Consider the following 22,197-nt stretch of genomic DNA (forward strand, 5'->3'; position numbering starts at 1 on the left):
TTGTTCTGTGTTCCTTTAAAGAGTACCTGTCAGATCACAAAAAAAAAATCTTTTTACTTGGTTCCTAATCCTGACCATGTAAATCAAATTTTATGCATCTATCACCTATATCTAGTGTTAAAAATCCTCTTAGGGGAAGGGGGTGTGTCCCTCCCTTGTGGTGGTGGTGGGAGGTGATTGGTGTGTCTGCTCATGCAGCCTTGTCCATGAGTCATCTCTTGGCCTTGACTCATGGACAAGCTGATACTGCTGCAGGACACTAGGTATGGGGACACCTAGTGGTGGGATTTTCAGTGGCTGTTCTCTTTTTAACCCCTTAAGGACGCAGGGTTTTTCCATTTTTGCATTTTCATTTTTTCCTCATCACCTTCTAAAAATCATAACGCTTTCAATTTTGCACCTAAAATTCCATATGATGGCTTATTTCTTGCGCCACCAATTCTACTTTGCAGTGACATTAGTCAATTCACCCAAAAATCCACGGCGAAATGGAGAAAAAAATAATTGTGCAACAAAATTGAAGAAAAGATGTAATTTTGTAACTACTGGGAGCTTCCATTTGTACGCAGTTAATTTTTCGGTAAAAAATAACACCTTATCTTTATTCTCTAGGTCCATACGGTTAAAATGATACCCTACTTATATAGGTTGCATATTGTCGTACTTCGAAAAAAAAATCATAACTACATGCAGGAAAATTTATATGTTAAAAATTCAAATTTTCTAACCACTATAACTTTTTTATTTTTCTGTGTACGGGCCAGTTTGAGGGCTCATTTTTTGCGCCGTGTTCTGAAGTTTTTATCGGTACAATTTTTGTATTGATTGGACTTTTTTTTATCACTTTTTATTCATTTTTGCATGGTATAAAAAGTGACTAAAAATACACTATTTTTGGACTTTGGAATGTTTATTTTTATTTACACAGTTTTTCTTTTTTTTTTTTTATGGGAAAAGGGGGGTGATTCAAACTTTTATTAGGAAAGGGGTTAAATGACCTTTGTTAACTTTTTTTTTTTCACTTTTTTTTTTTTTTGCAGTGCTATAGCTCCCATAGGGAGCTATAACACTGCACACACTGATCTCCTATGCTGATCCCTGCAAAGCCATAGCTTTGCACGGATCAGTGAGATAGGGGCTTGATTGCTCAAGCCTGTAGCTCAGGCTTGGAGCAATCAATCGACGATCGGAGGCCGCAGAGACAGGTAAGAAGACCTCTGCCTGCATCCCAGCTGATCAGAACATCGGGATTTTATCGATCAGCCCGACTGAGCTGCCAGGAAGCGTTTACTTTCGCTTTCAGATGCAGCGGTCAACTTTGATCGCCGCGTCTGAAGGATTAACAGCGCGCGGCACAACGATCGATGCCGCGCACTGTTAGCCCAGGGTCCAGGCTATGATTAGCAGCCGGGACCGACCCGGTGTGATGCGGGTCACGGCGTGACCCCGTTTTAAACACCGGGACCAGGCGTAGGGCATACAGGTACGCCCTACGTCCTTAAGGAGTATATATATATATATATATATATATATATATATATATATATATATATATATATATAATTTATTTATTTATTTAAAAAAAAAAATTTTAAGCAACCATATTACAAAAGGTCTTTAATTTTCATCAGTGACAACATATATAAAGGTTTTGGATCTGACAGTTCCCATATAACTATGATACTGAAGGACTAATGTTTCTCCATGAGGAAAGGGTCAAAAGGCATGTGGAGTCTTATAGGCTATGTAATTCTCCTCTAAGGAAAAAATATGCAAACATCCAGAAAGAGGGGGAGCTTGCTCTCTGGTGCATCTATTGGAGGTAGCAATCTGAAATGTGAGTTGTGGTAGCCTGTATCATTTCTTCAGCGGTTGTAACAAATTCACAGGAAATGTGTTTGGCAGATTCTCTTGTGCATTTTTACACAGAATAGCTTGCAGAGAGAATAAAACATTGATAGTTTGTATTGTCTCATTTTGCATAGCAACATGGAAAATTGGTTATTTACAGTATGACTTTTAATGAATGGTTTCAGGTTATTTGATTGGCTTATAAAAACTTCTTGATTCACTTATGTTTGTCTCTTATAACAAATGCTGCGCGCTTTAGTTGGGTACCACCTTAAAAAATTGGATAGACATTAGCCTAGGCTTATCAACTCCTCCGTTGCTGATTCAGGTAAAATAACGAGCCAAAAAATGCTGCATGCAGTATTTTTATTGTCCTCTTAGTATCATGTAAAATGATGGAAACCCTATAGAAGTGGTGTCGCGAGATCTGTTGGTGTCTGTCGTGCAGAGAACGGTCCGAATGTTCACTTCTCCTGAATGGAATTTGCTACAGAGGCCCGGGCTGAGCCTTCCAATGAAATGTGAACCTTGTCTAAGGCTATGTGTACATTCAATTGTTCCATCCATATTTTCCCCCTTAAAATGACTGATGCTTTTTAAGCAAATTAAAGCAGAAAATTTCAGCCATTTTTTTCCTGCCATTTGGTCAATTGTTATTTTTCCTAGACTTTTTTTTTGCCATTTTCTTTTTAGCATGTTTTATACAGCTGTAACATTTTACTAAATTTAAACTAGCTGCCCTTTGTAATGTGTGTTTTTCATTTTTCCCTTATACTTTTAGGTGTTAGTTTCCACCCTAGAAAATCTGCATATATTTGTACCTGATAATATTTCTAGAGAAAGAATGGTTATCTTGCAATTACTAAATGCTGCGACAGGTGTAGACTGTTCTAAGGAACCTGAAGATGTGGCTGATGATGTGTTCTTGCTCATGAGCAAGCACTCTAAGGTAGACCAGCAAGAGGAGGATGTCTGGGCTACCTGGGAGGGACAGACTGTGAAAGTTGTGCCCCCTGTGGAAACTGCTGATACTCTGAGAAGTATGCAGGTAAATGTTGTTATACATAAATATTCAGCCAGAATTATTCAGAATATTTTGGCACTGTCATTTAGTGTGGCTATTTGCCTTCTTGACTTTTTATTTATTTTTTATAATTTTTCTTCCAATTTTGGCACTGTAGCCAAACTCATAATTTTTCCTTCTAATGTATTCCCTTAAGGTTGACAATCTACTGCTTGTGGTGATGCAGTCTGCACATTTGTTGCCTAGTAGGAAAAGTTTTCAGCAATCTGTTGAGGACATCTTGTCTCTGAAGCTTGAGCAGACATCCAGCCATCCAGTGATTGCAGAAGCTTTACATCAACTCAAGGTAAACCTATATTGTAAGGAAACATTTGCATTTATAGTAAGAAGCATTATATATTTGAATTCTTACAGGAAAACTGTCATCAAGTTCACCCACACTAAACCCTATACACTGAGTTATAGTGTGGGTGAGCAGGAGTCTCTAAAGGGTTCACTTACTTTGTAAAGTTTTGTTTCCGCCTGCAGAGCACAACATAGGTGGTGAAGTACAGCACTTTAGAGGACGCTAACTCAGCGGCAACAAAACTTTACAAAGTAAGTGAACCCTCCTGTTCACCCACACTATAACCCAGTGTATTGGGTTTAGTGTGGGTGAACTGGCTGACAGTTTTCCTTTTAACCCCTTAAGGACTCAGCCCATTTGGGCCTTAAGGACTCAGACAATTTTATTTTTACGTTTTTGTTTTCTCCTCCTCGCCTTCAAAAAAATCATAACTCTTTTATATTTTCATCCACAGACTAGTATGAGGGCTTGTTTTTTGCGCAACCAGTTGTTCGTTGTAATGCCATCACTCACTTTACCATAAAATGTATGGCACAACCAAAAAAATACTATTTGTGTAGGGAAATTAAAAAGAAAACTGCAATTTTGCAAATTTTGGAAGGTTTTGTTTTCACGCCGCACAATTTACGGTAAAAATTAAGTGTTCTTTATTCTTTGGGTCAATACGATTAAAATGATACCCATGATAACATACTTTTCTATTACTCTTGCACTTAAAAAAAAAAAAATAGCTAATTGTTTAACCAAATTAGTACGTTTAAAATCCCCCTATTTTGAAGACCTATAACTTTTTCATTTTTCCGTATAAGCGGCAGTATGAGGGCTCATTTTTTGCGCAGTGATCTGTACTTTTTATTGATACCATACTTGTATAAAACTTTTAATACATTTTTTATAAATAATTTTTTTGGAATAAAATGTTATAAAAAAAAAAAAAGCAGCTATTTTGGATTTTTTTTTTTACGTTCACGCCGTTCACCGTACGGTATCATTCACATTTTATTTTAATATTTGGGATATTTACGCACGCGGCGATACCAAATATATGTATATAAAATATTTTTTTACACTTGGGGGTGAAATAGGGAAAATGGGACAATTTACGTTTTTATTTGGGGAGGGGGTTTTTCAAATTTTTTTACTTTTATTTTTACTTTTATTTTTACACTTTAATAGTCCCCATAGAGGACTATTTATCGCAATCATTTGATTGCTAATACTGTTCAGTGCTATGTTCTATGCATAGCACTGATCAGTATTATCGGTCATCTTCTGCTCTAGTCTGCTCGATCGCAGACCAGAGCAGAAGACCCGTGGAAGGCAGCGGATGCAGTCGAGGGGACCTCCGTTTGCCGTTCTGGATGATCGGATCGCCGCGGCAGCGCTGCGGGCGATCCGATCATCCATTTTAGGGACCGCGATCCTGCAGATGCCGTGATCTGTATTGATCACGGCATCTGAGGGGTTAATGGCAGTCATCCACGCAATCGTGGATGTCCGCCATTACCGGCGGGTCCCTGGCTGCTATCAGTATATGTATAGGACGTAAATGTAGGTTCTGGTGTGTGAAGTACCAGCTCACCAGGATGTACATTTACATCCTGCATTGTTAAGGGTTTAAAGGGGATTCTCCTACATGTTTAAATATATATTTCTGAGGTATCTATACTAAAGCTGGCTTACATTTCTTATATATACATTTTTTTCCATATCTCGGGAATAGAGCCACGGAAAATAAAAAGGTAAAGATGGGTGTGTAATCAGTCACCCTCACTATGAGCCTGTACCAACAGGTTGTTGCGGATGACACTGATGTCAATTTTCCTTTAACTCCTTAAGGGCTGTTTTTAAAGCCTCTTTTTACCTTTATGACCAAGCCTAATTTTTCAAACCTTGCCTGTCTCTTTAAGTGGTAATTCCTCTGCAATGTTTTTACTTAGTGACGTGATTCTGAGTCTGTTTTTATGTGACATATTGTACTTTATATTAGTGTTAAATCTTTGTTGATTCATGCTGAATTTTTATTGTGAAAAACTCCAAAATATTGTTGAAAAATTGGAAAATTTCTGGCTTTTTTTAAATTTTTTTATAGTATTTTTTTTATGGCATTCACTGCATGGTAAAAATTTTTATTTTTATTCTGTGGGTCAGTACAATCATAGCAATACCCAGTTTATATAGCTTTTTTATGTTCTTATTCCTTTTCTCAATAAAATCCTTTTTTCCCCTTTTTTGTGTTGTCATGTTCTTAGAGCCATAACTTTTTTTTTTTTTTTCGCCCAACTGCAACTGCATTGTGTAGGGCTTATTTTTTTTGCAGAACAAGCTGTACTTTTTGTTGGTACCATTTTTGCAATTCATGCTACCTTTTGATCTTTTTTTTTATTCTGTGTTTTGGACCAAAATTTGTTTTTTTTTTTCCTTAAATTTTTACGGCGCTCACCGTGTGGGATAAATACCATTATCATTTTATTGTACAAGTCATTACAAACGCGGAAATATCTACTATGCATCAGCATCGCGCTGAGCAGCATATCGCCAGGACGTATGCCCTAACGTGTTAGCATCAGGGATGTATGCATACACCCTAGGGCGGGAAGGGGTTAACATCTGTTTTCAGTAGTGCATAACATAGCCATTTGTTGTGGCAAGCAGCATATAAATAAACACTGCAGCTGCATTCCCAAATTCAGCTCTTTAGCTGGCTACACATTGTTATATTGTTAGATAAATGTAGGCTGATTTCACCCATTTTGGTGATAAAAGGATTGGACACGTTAGATTTCAGCATACCATACCTGATCCACAACATGTCCCTTCCACACATCCCTCACCTGATGTCCTGACACTTCCCCTCATGTAATTTACGATCATCAAAAATACTCCTGTTTTAAATTTTGTGTCCTTCTCACACTGGCAAGAATTCTCCAGTGTGTGCAACTCATTGCCTTAACCCCTTAAGGATGCATTATATACATTTTAGACCTGATCTTGCTGTATGAAGCATGTTAAGGAGCTAAGTGCACTTTATACCCAGTGGGTCCAAGCTGCTATCAGCAGCCGGGAACCATGGCTAATGCCGGACACTGCGATAAGGCTGCTGTCCGGCATTAACCCTTCTAAAAGCGGCAACATACATATATGATGGTTGGAGGGTCCCTACCTGCCTTCATGCCGTCGGATCAGCACTCCATGAATTCAGGCAGCTTGTAAGTGGAGCACCAATTACACTAATAAATGTTAATCTGTTGCATAGCATTGATCAAAAGTTGCCATGCAATAGTCCTTTATGGAGACTAAAAACTAAAAAGTGCTAAGAAATGTGACTAAGCCCCTCCCCTAATAAAAATTATTACCTAGCAAAAAAAAAAATTTGGGCTTAATTTTTTTTTCCTCCCCACATTCTAACTTTACTCTTGACCCATAACTTTTTAGTTTTTCACTGACAATGTTATATTGTGGGACAAGTTGTACTTTTCATTAGCTCACTATTTTATCATATAATATATTACAGAGCCAGAAAATAATTTTACGTTAAGCAAAATTGGAAAAAAAAAGGACTTTCCTAATTTTGTGGGGCAATAATCTTTTTGGAGTTCACAATACAGTAAATCTGACATGATAACTTTATTCTATGGGTCAATTAGTTTCCAATGATACCAAAATAATTTGTTTTCATTTTGTGTGTGTGGGGGGGGGGGGATAGAAAACTTAAAAAAAGAAAGAAAATAAAAAGAAAATTCAGTGCCATGTTCTGATCCCTATAACATTTTTTTTCCCACCTACGGAGCTGTGTTAGGTTATATTTCGTTTTTTGCGCCATGAGTTTTTGACAGTACCACTTTTGTGTATGTGTGAATTTTTTTACCACTTTTTATTTCAATTTTTTTTATGGGACATAGGACCAAAAATCAGCAATTTAAAAACCATCATGATTTAATAGTTCGGACAGTTACGCACACAGCGATACAAAATATGTGTATTTATTTATTTTTTACAGTGTTTTATTTTAAAAATGGGGAAAAAAGTTAAATTTTTTTATTTTTATTGGGATTTTTATATATATTTTTAAAAACATTTTTCATTATTTTACACTATGGCTAACAACATTATATTAGTAAGTTGCTTTATTATACTTTTTGACCCCATACAAAGATCGTTTGTTTTGTTTACCAGACAGATATACATATAATGGTATTATATACATTAACAACAGGTACACTTTAACAATCCTTTCTCTAATAGATTTTTAAGGCTGAAGCTGCATAGCTGGTTTTTCCAGCGCTGTACATTGATTTTAACTATTAGGTGACAGCAGGAGTCCATATAATTGCATAAAACTGAACTCTGTAGTTAAGATCAATTTGTAGCGCTACCAAAAGCTGCAGTGTAGCTCAGGCCTAAACAACCTAAATAGCCTATACCCTGTTGCCGCTGTACAGCTATATAAACAGCTGCTTCCCTTACATACTGTCTTCTTCCCCTTTCTCTACAGGCAGGATCATCTCTCGCTCTTATTTAGCTCATGTTTTATTGCACTGTTTCTTGTCACATTTCATGTATTTAAACCTGCTTTTTTCATATGTACAGTGCCCTGGAATTATAAATATTTTAAAATAAATAATCCTGTGATCTCCTAGGAGCTATGCACTGTTAGAGGTGTCTGGGAGCAGCCCATCCTTGGAATAAACTTTAGCACATGAACAATCCAAGTATATGTATTATTATTTTTTTTTTTTTGGGTGGGGGAATACCTGTAGGTTCACTAGGCTGACCGTTCTCGTTTCTATGGCCAACTTTCGGGGGCCAAATTTACCTGTAATATTTACCTGTATGTTTTTGTTTCATGTCCTATTGAGTGAGTGCAGTAGGATTAAACTGAATGTAATGTTAATAATTTTGTTGTTGCTATGGCAGTTGTTGGCTGATGCTTAGTATTTGTTTTATTTTGCTGCAATAGAGTGATGCCTTAGACCTCTGCAATAAAATCAACAGCGTCATAGACCGGGTGGATCAGTTGTACACCTCCGAATTTGAAGCTGAAGTGGATGAATCTGAATCTTCCACTTTTCAGCAATATTATCGAGAAGCCATGATTCAAGGGTACAACTTTGGTTTTGAGGTATGTCCTGCAAATTAAACTAAAATGTTACGCGATTGTGAATTAGAGCAGTGTATAATATGTGTGATCTGATGAGTGAATATAGACAAAAATAAGAGATGTAGTAAAGTGAAACATAATTGATGGTAGGGTATTTTCTCATGGAATATGGTTTGTTTTTGGGGTGACAAACAGTTTTACTTTCAGGCCAGTTTCATGCTTTAACAAACACAAATAAAACCTGAATAATAAAATAACAATAATAATAAAGTTTCCCATATTTTTTGAAAGTAGATGCCTGGCAGATTAAAAAAAAAACTACACTAGTACTATACAATTGTTGGTGACTTTTCGACACTCGTATGATGGTTTAGTGCTTTCTTACTCTCATCAGGAGACACAGAAGACCGTGGGTATAGGCTGCTACCACTAGGAGGTGACACTAAGCAAAAAAGTGTTGACTCCTCCTACACAGGCTAAACCACTTCTGTAGGTACTGTTTTAGCTTGGTGTCCATAGAAGCCAGACCTTTCTTACTCTTAAAGTCTCCTTTCTTTACTAAAGGGGTCACCCTGCATACACCTGAAGACATCAGAGAGAGTTGAGTATTATTCCACCAGCTTGAGGTCTGTGGAAATAAGTATACATGTTTCCCCAGTGCCTCCACCTTTTTTTTTCTGCCTGTATTCCAGAATGCAGTGCTGCAAGGCATCAGCACTAGCCACTGAGCCACAACACTGCTCATTCCGGTCTTCTATAGGTTTCCCTCTTATCGGAGTAATCTCTTCACTTGGTTATGAGGATGTATATGGTCAGGGGAAGTAATCGGCATGTGCAGCCATGAGATCAACCACCTAGGCACACCAACGTACTTTCGCACCAAGACTTTGTCAGGGTTCCTGACATACTACACCAGCAGCTACATTGCACCCCTTCCTTTGTGGAGTAATTGTGTTATACAGAGGTTTTCTCCTATGTAATATGTAATGTCGTGGGTGCAGGTATTCTATCCTGCAATGGCTTCCTCTTCTGCAGTATGTAGTTTCTGACATGCTATATGAGTGACCACAGATGTTCCCTACTCCATGTAATCTTGCCAAGGCTATAGCAGCACCACATTGCATGCTCCATGGATGGTGTGTAGTTCTTTTCCCTTCCGAGGTGGAGTAATTGCGTTACCCATCCGTGCAACCATTGCGTTGTGGTACCAGCATGCTCTACCATGGAATAAGCATTGCCTTCTGCTGCTCTCCTTCTTCCAGATGGTAATATTATCTACCATATCAGATGTTAGTAAGGAAAATGTGAAATCCCACTATTTTGTTTTACATCCGCAAGGCTGGTGTACAATCAGCCCAGTTGGACTCTCCCTAGCTACGCCATTTGTAACCCAGGCTACTCCACTGGTTAATCTTTGCTGAGCTGGATTGCACACCATTCTTCTCTCTGGCTGTGTCTATCCTTCCTGAGCATTCAGACCTGTCTCATTAACAGTTGCTTCCCATACAACTGCTCTTTGTTCTGTTAATGGGATGGCCTCCTTCTCCCTTCTTTTCCTTCTCCTTCCCCTTGGCACTGCTATTGTATGTCCCACGGGTGGTCTGTATCCCCCAACGACACACAAGCAAGAAAATAAATTCTTTGTTTAACTCACCTGTAAAATCCTTTTCTTAATGAGTTCATTGGGAGGTACAGCTCCCATGTATTTCTTTTTTAGATGTTTCTACATATACTAATACTTCTGAATAAGCTTCTCTTACCCCCGATTCTGACCTGTTGAGGGTCTTTTTCCTGTCTAGTTACCTGTTTACCATTGATGTTGGCCTGCATACAAACTAATTTGTTTAGTGTCTGCAGGAGGGGGTATAGCCTGATCAGGAGGAGCTAGCACTTTCTTACCTTCTTACTTACTCCTCCTAATGGCACCAGCTTATACATATGGGGGAGATTTATCAAAACCTGTCCAGAGGAAAATGTGCTGAGTTGCCCATAGTAACCAATTAGATAGCTTCTTTCATTTTTAAAAGGGCCTCTGCTAAATTAAAGAAGCGATCTGATTGGTTGCTATGGGCAACTTTTCCTCTGGACAGGTTTTGATAAATCTCCCTCATGGTTTTCTGTGGAAGGATTTTACAGGTGAGTAACGCAAAATCCTATTTTGTGTTACATAGGCCGCAAGCATATGTAGCTAGGAATTTAAGGGTGAATGGTTTTCTGAAAATGTCCTTAAGTGTCTACACAACACGTGTAGTAATTGGGATGTAGTACCACTTCTTTTTTAAATGACAGCATAGTGCTGGGCGGTATGACCAAAAATGGATATCACAGTATTTTTCCAAATTATAGCGGTTTCACAGTATTTAACGGTATTTTTCCCCCACTTATTCCCAGTGCCATATATGTACCGAAGGATAGGGGATAAGTTATAGATTGCGGGGGGGTCCGACTACTGGGGCCCCCCGCGATCTCCTGTACGGGCCCCGCGGCAATGTACAGGAAAGGGGGCGTTCCTCCCCCCGTATGGCACGGCAGCGGCACGCCCCTCCATGTATCTCAGCTGCCGCGTCATGCGGGGACGGAACGCCCCCTTTCCTGTACATTGCAGTGGCCCCGTACAGAAGATCGCAGGGGGGCCCCAGCGCTCGGACCCCCTATGATCTATAACTTATCCGAAGGATAGGGGATAAGTTCACAGCACTACAGATCTCCTTTAATTAACATTATTTTTTAATAGTTCAGACATTAACACATGCGGCGATACAACATTTTTTTTTATTTTTTTTTATACGATTTTAGTTTAAAAATGGGAAAGGGGGGGGTTCAAGCTTTTATTAGGGAAGGAGTAAAACATTTTTTTAACACTTTTACACTTTTTTTAATCTTTTTGTTATAGCTCCCATAGGGTATGTGCAGAATGAAAAACATTGCACCCTAGGGGGTCTGTACAATACCCTTGTCGTCTGAAGTACAGACTAGGGTGCAATGCTCTGCACATACCCCCACCTGTATAGGAATTTACACACACACTGCTATACACATGGGAGGGTATGTGCAGACTGCAGAGCATTGCACCTTAAGGTCTGTAGAAGACACTAGGGTGCAATGCTCTGTCTGCAGTCTTCTCTGCACATACCCCCATGTGTATAGCAGTGCAGAGCAAACTTCAGACACAGATGGGAGGATCGCCGACCGCTGGGGCCCGCAGCATAGCGCACAGAGAGTGTGTGCTCTAGAAGATTTTCACTTTTACCTTGTGAAAGGGGCCGGCAGAGGTGGGTGGCGCTGGCGGCTGACGATTGCAGTTCAGTGCAGGCTGAGCGGGGAAATGAATGGTGGTGTGAGGTGGAATGGTGGCGGCGGCGGGGGGAGACAGTTAGAAGGAGCAGCAACTGCCTCTGCTGAGTCTGAAGCTGCTGCGGGATTTGCGGGTCCCACAGGCAATAGCGCCTTACCGCCCGCAGCAGCCTCTTGACCGGTATTGCGGTATGTGAAAAATGTGTTATCGTGGAACAAAAAAAAAAACTGTATTTGGTATGAACCGGTATACCTCCCAGCACTATGACAGCATATAATGTTACTAGTTTTAACAATTCTTTATAAATCTGTCAGCTGTAAATCTGTCCCTCCTAATAACATTGTTCAGGAATTTGCCTTAAATGGGTTTGTCTAGGTTCAGTTATGGGAAAAATAAAGGCTGTAAACTGTTTCCTTTTGTTAGAAATAGTTTAACCCTTTCAGTTAATGGCCTTGAAAGCCTACAGTAAAAATGTTACTGTTTGGAATGACACATTCTAAGCTAGTTGCACACAAGTGTATCACATGATCTTCCTTATGCTGTAAATTCAGGTAATATACTTGGTGTTAAACCAGGACACACGGCTATCATACAGGTGCAAAAGTGTATCCCTTCTATGTGTGTGCAAAGGGGGCCATAGAATGAATGTTACAGTATTTAAGGATGGTGCTTTAAAAGTTATATCCAAAAAGAAGGAGCAACGGAACACATACCAATATTGCTGAAAGCCTTAGTCACTTAATTTCATATCTTCGGTATCTGGGTATGCGGTAGAGGGAGGGTGGACCCGTGGCAGGAGGGGGAACGTCAAGCAACGGTCCGTGTCACGCCAGAATGTGCTTCATCAGGCCCTGATGAAGCGCATTCCAGCGTGACATGGACCATTGCTTGACGTTCCCCCTCCTGCCACGGGTCCACCCTCCCTCTACCGCATACCCCGATACCGAAGATATGAAATCAAGTGACTAAGGCTTTCAGCAATATTGGTATGTGCTCCGTTGTTCCTCCTTTTTGGATATACATTTATGTTGTTCACTTCATTGTTGTAACGTGAGCACTGCCTACACATGCCGAAGGGGTTTAGCGTCTAACAAGGTGTGCAGGATCCAGCAGCTTGATCACAGCAGGGGATCCACCTGTGTAACGGTGCTGATTGCATTCTGTGCTATGCTTCAGTGGCTTTAAAAAGTTAGTCCAATTTTGACATACCGTATATACTCGAGTATAGGCCGAGTTTTTCAGCACGATTTTTCGTGCTGAAAACACCCCCCTCGGCTTATACTCGAGTGAACTCCCCCACCCGCAGTGGTCTTCAACCTGCGGACCTCCAGAGGTTTCAAAACTACAACTCCCAGCAAGCCCGGGCAGCCATCGGCTGTCCGGGCTTGCTGGGAGTTGTAGTTTTGAAACCTCCGGAGGTCCGCAGGTTGAAGACCACTGCGGCCTTCAACATCATCCAGCCCCCTCTCACCCCCTTTAGTTCTGAGTACTCACCTCCGCTCGGCGCTGGTCCGGTCCTGCAGGACTGTCCAGTGAGGAGGTGGTCCGGTGGGATACTGGTTCCGGGCTGCTATCTTCACCGGGGAGGCCTCTTCTAAGCGCTTCGGGCCCGGCCTCAGAATAGTCACGTTGCCGTGACAACGACGCATAGGTGCGTTCATTGCCAACGTACTCCTGCGTCATTGTCAAGGCAACGCCTCTATTCCGGGCCGGAAGCGCGGAGAAGAGGCGCCCCCGGTGAAGATAGCAGCCCGGACCACCTCCCCACCGGACCACCTCCTCACCGGACAGCCCTGCAGGACCGGACCAGCGCCGAGCGGAGGTGAGTACTCAGAACTAAAGGGGGGTGAGAGGGGGCTGGATGATGTTGAAGGCCGCAGTGGTCTTCAACCTGCGGACCTCCGGAGGTTTCAAAACTACAACTCCCAGCAAGCCCGGACAGCCGATGGCTGCCCGGGCTTGCTGGGAGTTGTAGTTTTGAAACCTCTGGAGGTCCGCAGGTTGAAGACCACTGAGGGCGAATGATGAGAAGAGGATGATGAAGGGGGGGTGTGGGGATGATGAAGGGGGGTGGGGATGATGAAGGGGGGATGTGTGGGATGATAAGGGGATGATGAAGGGGGGATGTGCGGGATGATAAGGGGATGATGAAGGGGGGATGTGCGGGATGATAAGGGGATGATGAAGGGGGGATGTGTGGGATGATGACAAGGGGATGATGAAGGGGGGATGTGTGGGATGATAAGGGGATGATGAAGGGGGGATGTGTGGGATAAGAGGATGATGAAGGGGGGATGTGTGGGATGATGACAAGGGGATGATGATGAGGATGTTAATGACGGGTCTGGATGATGACAGGGGGGGATGAGGTATTTCCCACCCTAGGCTTATACTCGAGTCAATAACTTTTCCTGGGATTTTGGGTTGAAATTAGGGGTCTCGGCTTATACTCGGGTCGGCTTATACTCGCGTATATACGGTACTTATTCCCTATCCATAGGATAGGGGATAAGTGCTTGATTGCAGCGACCTGGCTCTCCTCTTTTCATAAAGCGGGGATTTACATGCCCTCTCCATGCATCTCTGTGGGAGAGACAGAGATACACGAGCAATGTATTTGGGCAGGATATCTCAGGTGGTCGCAGTGGTCAGATCCTCTGTGATCAGACCCTTACTCCCCCTGTGAATAGGGGATATGTTTTTAAAAACTGGACTAACCATTTAATATTGTAACAAAACAGACCCAGTATTTCGTTTCTTTTAGGTTTTGTACAGGGAAAATGGTAAAAAAAAAAATTAAAGTCATTTTGACATTCTCCCTTTGCATAACAATTCTAAATATGTGTACTTTGCTAGGGGTTATAGCATTGGTATAAGTTGGGCTATCACACATTTTCCCATATTCTTTGTATAAGAAGGGAGCGGGTGGAGAGGTGTAAGTTTTTGACCACTGGAAAACCCCTTCAATGTTAAACCTGAAATGATATTTGCAGTTTTAAAACTATTTTGTTCTGCCTACACATTGGGGGAGATTTGTCAGAGTTGACCAGTAGCCTATAGCAACCAATTAGATCACTTCTTTTATTTTTCAGAGGTCCTTTTAAAAATGAAAGAAGCAATCTGATTGGTTGCAATGGGCGACTTGTCAATTTTTCCTCTGCACAGGTTTTGATAAATCTCCCCCAGTATGTAAATTTTTTATTCAAGACTACTTTCATCTGAATTTTAAAAGCATTTTTCTTTCAAGACCATATGACTTGTCTCTTTAAATGTGTTCAACATGTTAAAATTAAGATCTTTCCCTTCAAGTACCACAAAGAAGTTGTCCGTCTCATGTCTGGAAAATTCAGACAGAAAATTGGTGACAAATACATCAGCTTTGCAAGAAAGTGGATGAACTTTGTACTGACAAAATGTGAAAGTGGTCGAGGCACCAGACCAAGGTAATATATGTAGTCACTTAAATAAACTGCAAAGGCAGGCATTTAATTTGTTCTCTGACAGAACAAACAGAAAAGGTTTAGTTAGAGTTTTTCCAGTTTTATGTTAATAGTCACAGTCAATTGTAACACCTTTCTAATATACTTTTGTGTGTTATTCCTTTTCATCAGCAAAATTATACTTTGCTGACAGATTGTCAGTGAATGAGAACACTTGTTTACATTCAGAAGCTGCAAACCTTCACCAGTTTTGCCCCTATCTGAGATCTGCATACAATTTTATCCACTCAGTATAATGAGAGATATATACATTAGCAGAAGTTGCACAAACCTCTCTGGTAGTTTCTACAGTGTTTCAGGCTGGAGTCCCTGGTGCATTGAGGGGGCATGTAGGCCACCACTTCATCAGGTGGACGAAACACCAAACATTCATCGATTGACTAGAAATAATTGTATACACTTTTCTGCTGAGAGCAGGACAGCTATATGCCAGTTTGCTGTCTGTGAATGTAAACAAATTATAAAATATTGTGAAGAACTGCAACATAACGTATATTAGAAAGTTGTAGAACTTGTTTATATAGTGATTGTTTTATTTTTACCTAAAAAAAATCCTTTGCGTTGTTTACACAGGGCAAATACCTAAAAAGGTTATAAAATATACACCAAAAATGCAGTGTGGACAAGATTTCTAAAAATACTGTCCTCTTTGCTTTTGTAAAATGCTGTTGAAAATGTACCGTAAGTGTGTGCTAAAGGGGTTATCCAGGAATGGAAAAACAGATAATTTCTTTAGAGTGTACCTGTCATCAACAAAAACTTTTTTATAGAACGTAGATAAAGCCATTATATGTATATTTGTAATTTACATTGGTAAAAAATATGTATATTTTTGTCCTATAGCTATTGCCTGTGTGTCTCTATGAGAAGATACAGGAAGTGAGGGTAGACAAGCAGGGCTCTGTGCACTGAGGACAAGCAGGGTTCTGTGTAGTGAGGTTCTGTGATTGGTACGGGCTCACACATCAGGACGATTGACAAGCCAGGAGCCTGCACCGAGCCCTGCTTGTCCTGTCCGCATTCCTGTATTTGGACTCGTCACAGGCAATAGCTGCAGAAGGGCAATCAGAAGGGTGATTAATACGCCAGAGGTTGTACAAGGAAGTCGAACGGATCAAATGCCGGAAAAGCGTAGATAAGCGCAATTGGGAAGGAGAGGGCAACACACCAGTAGTAGAGTGGCGATTAGTAGAGGGGGAGAAAACTAAATTAAAGTCACCACCCAAAAGCTACGCTGAGGATGGGTTTTCATGTAAACGAGACAAAACCCGTTGCAAAAAAGGTACCTGGGACGTATTAAATATACACATTTTTTAACCAATGTATATTACAAATATACATATAATTGTATTATCTACATTATATAAAAAGTTTTTGTTGATGACAGGTACACTTTAAAAGACTGCTCCCAGTCTGTCTCCAGTTTTGGTCTGGTTCTGCAGCTAAGTTCTATTGAAGTGAATGGAGCCAAGTTGTAATACCACACCCAAAGTGGAGACAGACAGGGAATGGTCTTTAAAAGAAAATCAGTTTTTTTATTTCTGGATAATCCCTTTAACACATAGCATACATGCTGTGGATTTCACACAAGGAATGATGCAGGTAAAATCTGCAGCATGTAATCATTGCGTTTCTCTGCAAGAAACTCTGTACCCAATGATGAGGATTTCATTGCAGATTTTCTGCTGCAGATCTTATGCTGTGTGAATTGGTTGAAAGAATTATAAAGTGGATATTAAAACTGATTATACACTGCAGAATTCCTTTCTATTAGTGGATACATCCTAAAGGTAGGATCACACGTGCCATCTTAAGCTGCGGATTTGTTGCTGTAAACTTTCCTACTCATTGAAGTCAATGCCTAGGAAAATATGCCGCAAAATACTCTAAGGGCTCGTTCACACTGGCAGATTTGATTGTGAATTTTCAGAGTGTTTCCCGCTGCGAGTTTGAATTGGGACAGGCTCTCCACCGGCTGTTCTCGGCAGATTTTCGACAGTAGAATTGCCACTGTGGAAAATTTATAGTCAATAACGTCACCCGGTGAAATTTTGCTGCCGAAAATCTACTGCGGAAAGCCCATACGCTATTTAAACTTGCAGTGGGAAGTTCGCAATCAAATCCACTGTGTAATAAGTCCTTAGGGTAGGGCCATACATGCAGTATTTTGCTTCATTTTTTTTCTACGCTTTTACTTCAATGGGAGTTTGCAATTGACGTATTCATGAGCATCTTCACATTTCTAGGTGGGCAACGCAAGGATTTGACTATCTTCAAGCCATTGAACCAGCATTTATTTCAGGTCTTCCTGAAGATGATTTTCTGGTATGTTTTTTGAGGTGTACTGTTTTTTTTTTTTTTATATTTCACTCTTTGTCTATGTTGCAATGACCATTTTCCTGATTTGTTTAGAGTTTGCAAGCGCTCATGAATGAATGCATTGGCCATGTTATTGGAAAACCCCATAGTCCTGTCACCGGCTTGTACCTTGGTAAGATGTCAACAATTATGTTTTTATATATATATATTTTTTTATAATTTGTATTTTTATTTAGTAGAGATAAATGTCTCAGCAGATATACATCCTTGCTAACATTTATAAAAAAATACATTAGTGACTTGCCATAGAGTGATGTAGTATAAGTGAAACCCATACTGGCTAGTATGTTTATTAGACCATATTTGAAACCCTTTTCTTTACAGATCAGACTATTATGTATGCCATCTATTGCTAGTATATTACCTCTGTTATACCCGTACTAGGTATAGAATGCTTTTTAGTTTGTCGCCTAGTGGTATTTTACTAATCTGTGGCATAGAAATAACCACAGTAACAGGAAAACATGTGAAAACCAGATGGCTTATTTGATTTCAAAACAAACCTGCAGTATACTATAGTGCCATAATTCTTTTGCATCTTCTTTTGTGTCTTCCTGGACAAAACATATAATATCTAGATTAAAATAATAATTTAGTAGTACAACTTGCAGTGACCTAGTTACCTTCTCATGATGTCATGATGAGTTCTACTGTGTAATGTTGGCTCAGTTGACTTTTGTATAATACTTTCAATATATTGGGAGAGTTTTATCAACACTAGCACATTGTGGGAACGTTGTGCCATATCTCCCATCTGAGCATCTGTTTTCACATATAGTCAACAGGGAGCATGTTCTCCAATACAGTTTCACATGTACTAGGGGCACAACTTCCATGCAGGCCTAAAATGGTGTAGTAGTTCCATGGATTATTGTTGCTCCTGATTCATCACAATCCTATCAAGGTTTAGTAAATCAAAGACCTGTACATCAACTAAAGTCCCCAAGTGAGGATCCTTTCAAACAATTATCAGTCATCAGGACTTGATGAAGTGTTTATGATAGAACATGAAAGGCATTGTCTTTTTATTTATTGTGTGAATAAAATAGGTTTCATGTTAACACTTCACCTTTTGTGTCAACCTGCACCTTGTTTTAACTATTACACTAAAGACCATCTGCACTAAACCCTAAGGGTATGTTCACACTACGTAATTCCCGCGGAATTCCTGAAACGGAATTATGTGCTGTGAACATAAACATTAGTGTGAATGGGTTTCCACAAGACCCGTTCACACTGCGGAATTTCAGCGGCAGACAATTCCGCCTCTGAAATTGTTCCACGCAAAGAAAGAACATGTTCATTCTTTGCGCGGAAGTCTGCGAACACTGCATAGCAGTCAATGGTGACGACGCAGTGCCGCACGGTCCTACCACCAAAGTATTAGCGTTGGCCGCCAGAATGGAATCTCCGTGATTGTTAAAGTCTTCCTGTGTTTTCAGTTCTGTGCATATGTAATTGTGCAGCAATAGTACTATGTATTTTACGTACTTATTGCACAATAGGTAATACACATCCTTTTCTAGGGTTGATAACAAACAAGGACCTTTCTTTAGTTGTAGTGGTGGGGCGTTTGTGACCATTATTTCCATGTTTTCTACACCTCTAGGAAGGACTTTCCATGATGCATATAAATTAGGCTCTGCTTACAGTGCCTTGTGGTTTTAATTTATATTAGGAACCATAGGAACCACAACAGCTGTTGTATCTTTTTTATTTCTTTCTCTTTTGATGTATACCAGCAATGCTTGGTAAATCCAGCCTAACTTGTTCACTACATTTCATTGTTGCCCTTAACTATGATCTCTGTAGCTTGCATATGTAATAACTCCCTGATTTTCTGTGCCTCTGAAGATTATGGGAATGCAGATCTTCTTCCTTGATAGCAATGAAGTTATGAAACATATTAAAGTCTGTGCCTTTGCAGCTGCTTTGGAAACAGAGAATAGAAGATTGTTGTGGAATTAATGTGTTTCCATGGCAGTGATACAAAGATGAGTTTTATTGATGACAACAGCGTCTTTCATGCCATTTTATAGTACTGTGTAATATATTTAGTCACAGCTGTATCTCTGCAGTTCATATATTATGAAAGATGATTTAGACCTGTAAAGTGTGAGTAAATCCTCATTTATTTCCCAACAAATACCACATACAGAAGCCATGATTGGCTGAGACTCCTGGACATTTAGGAGCCCAATGATTAGTGATAACCCAGGATTATCATTGTCTGCTGACAAAACAGGGAGGGAAAAGCATTTCCCTAATGCAAATAACATATTAGAAATTGAACCTCTATTTAAATATACCTGTCAAATGTGAATATTATGTACCGCATTTAGTTATAATGGGTTTTGTTGACCTTTCATAGTGACCAATAACAGTAAATGATAACATTCGTACTATGGAACCTAATTTACCTTGTGATGGTTTGTTTTATTAGGTACACATCGCAATAGTCCAAGACCTGTAAAAGTGCCTCGATGTCACAGTGACCCACCAAATCCCCATCTGAACACTCCTGCACCTGAAGGCTTTAGGTATATGACCAGTCATTCAATATTGCATGTACCAGATCAGATCTTGCAGGATTGTCGGTTACTATTAGTAATTCCAGTATAATGTTTGGGAACATACAATTTTATAAAGCTGCGTCTGGCTTCTTGTTTGGTACCATTCATTAATATATTGATTCTGAATCTATGGTGTATTCGAAAAGTTTTTAGACTCTTTTACTTTTTTATTTTTTACATTTTGTTATATTATTGCATTTCCCCCCATCATTCTGCTCTTAATACCCCATAAAGTGAAAACAGAATGTTAGAAGTCTTTACTAATTAATTTAAATGAAAAAGCAAAATATTTTCAGACACCTGTGGGGTGTTAAGGCTCACTATACCCCTTGTTAATTAAGTTCGGTGAGGGGTGTAGTTTCCGAAATGGGGTCACATGTGGGTGTTTATTTTTTTGCGTTTATGTCAGAACCGCTGTAACCAGCAGCCACTCCTGTGCAAATCACCAGTTTAGGCCTCAAATGTACATAGTGCTATCTCACTCCTGAGCCTTGTGCGTCCGCAGAGCATTTTACGCCCCACATTTGGGGTATTTCCGTACTTGGGAGAAAGTGTGTTACAAATTTTGGGGGTCTTTTTTTTTCCTTTAACCCCCAAAGTATGGGGGCAACACCAGTGTAAAAAAAAAAAAAAATGACACATTCTTGTGTAGACCCCAACTTTACCTTTTCATAAGGGGTAAAAGGAGAAAAAGCCACCAATATTTTATAGCGCAATTTCTCCCGAGTACGGAAATACCCCATGTGTGGCCCTAAACTGTTGCCTTGAAATACGACAGGGCTCCGAAGTGAGAGAGCGCCATGCGCATTTGAGGCTTAAATTAGGGATTTTTATAGGTGTGTACCCGGATGCAAGCGTTACACTTGCCTCCTCCACCAAAAATCCAGGGGCGGGCAGAGCGGAGGAACTGAACTTTCACCCCCGCCCCTGCCTGCGATTCGCCGATCAGTTCTGTTCGGCCAATTGCAGGGGATAGGAGGAGGTGGCACCCCTCACTCCTGTCTCTGATCATCCCTATTTTCCGGGATATCGGGTCATCAGAGACCCTATCAGCCCGGAATCGCCGCAAGTCGCCGATCTGAATTCAGATCGGCGATTTGCAGCGATCGTCGACAGCAGGCATCCCGGTCCTTGCCCGCCGTGTGGCAGGGACCAAAATTCCCACGGCCGTACAGGTACGCCCTTGGTCCTTAACTACCAGGGAGCAAGGGCGTACCTGTACGCCCTTCTTCCCCAAAAGGTTAAAGTGTACCAGTCAGATCCAACAAAAAACATTTTTTTTAATATGTCACTCAGTACTTAATCCTGATCATGTACAACTAATTTTTATGTGTCTAGCACCTTTATATGTTTTTTTTTATTACACTTTTTTTAATTTAGCTCACCAGTCTGAATTCCTCTGAAAAGGGAGGGGGTAGGGTTTCACTGTGCAGGTCTCCACACCCTCCCTCAGTATGCTGTCTGCTCACATCTCCCCTAGCATTAGCAAAACTACAACTCCCAGCTTGTCCTCACTGACAGTAGCCGGACACAAGCTGATAGTGGGAGGATTTTTCCTCCAGCTGTGAGCCCTGCGCTCACAGCTGTCAATCAAGGAAGTGTGTCCATGACATAGGTGATGATGCATGGACACAGCAGGACTAGTATGTGTCCAAGCTGGCAGGGGGGCAGTTGTTTGGCTGGCTTTTTCAGATACAAAAACTTTTGATATGTTGTAAAGCATGCAAAACCTATTGGTTTTGCATGCTTTACAACATATCAAAAGTTTTTGTATCTGACAGTGCCCATTTAATGTTAGTGGTAAATTTTGAATAAAGTGGTACATTTTGATTAAAAATAATAGCATTTTCTGTACTTGTAAGGAAGATGGTTATACCACATGTTATTCTAAATTGCAATATGTTTAACTCATGTTGGCATCATTTGTAAACCCATTCATGATCCAGCTATTTATTTATTTATTTTTTTGCTCACGTTTTTTTTGCTTCTCACTTTCTAAGACCCATAACTTTTTTGTTTTACCACTGACAAATTTGAGTTAGGGCTTCTTTTTTGTGGGACAAGTTGTACTTTTCATTGTACTCTATTTTATCGTATAATGTATTACGGAACCCGAAAAAAATATATA

At 40.2% G+C, this 22,197-nt stretch overlaps 1 protein-coding gene across 6 annotated transcripts in view; it reads left to right on the plus strand.

Annotated features, from left to right (window-relative positions):
• Positions 1–22,197, plus strand: part of MAP3K4 (mitogen-activated protein kinase kinase kinase 4) — a 162,712-nt gene that overhangs the window by 97,046 nt on the left and 43,469 nt on the right. For all 6 annotated transcript variants that reach the window (XM_056566781.1, XM_056566782.1, XM_056566783.1 and 3 more), the window contains exons 10-16: positions 2,633–2,899; positions 3,072–3,221; positions 8,182–8,343; positions 14,927–15,060; positions 17,364–17,442; positions 17,530–17,608; positions 19,940–20,036. In XM_056566781.1, coding sequence (XP_056422756.1) covers positions 2,633–2,899; positions 3,072–3,221; positions 8,182–8,343; positions 14,927–15,060; positions 17,364–17,442; positions 17,530–17,608; positions 19,940–20,036 — 968 coding nt within the window. The remainder of the gene's footprint in view (positions 1–2,632; positions 2,900–3,071; positions 3,222–8,181; positions 8,344–14,926; positions 15,061–17,363; positions 17,443–17,529; positions 17,609–19,939; positions 20,037–22,197) is intronic.

This window comes from Hyla sarda, chromosome 3 (genome assembly GCF_029499605.1).
Source record: "Hyla sarda isolate aHylSar1 chromosome 3, aHylSar1.hap1, whole genome shotgun sequence".
Taxonomy (NCBI): Eukaryota; Metazoa; Chordata; class Amphibia; order Anura; family Hylidae; genus Hyla; species Hyla sarda.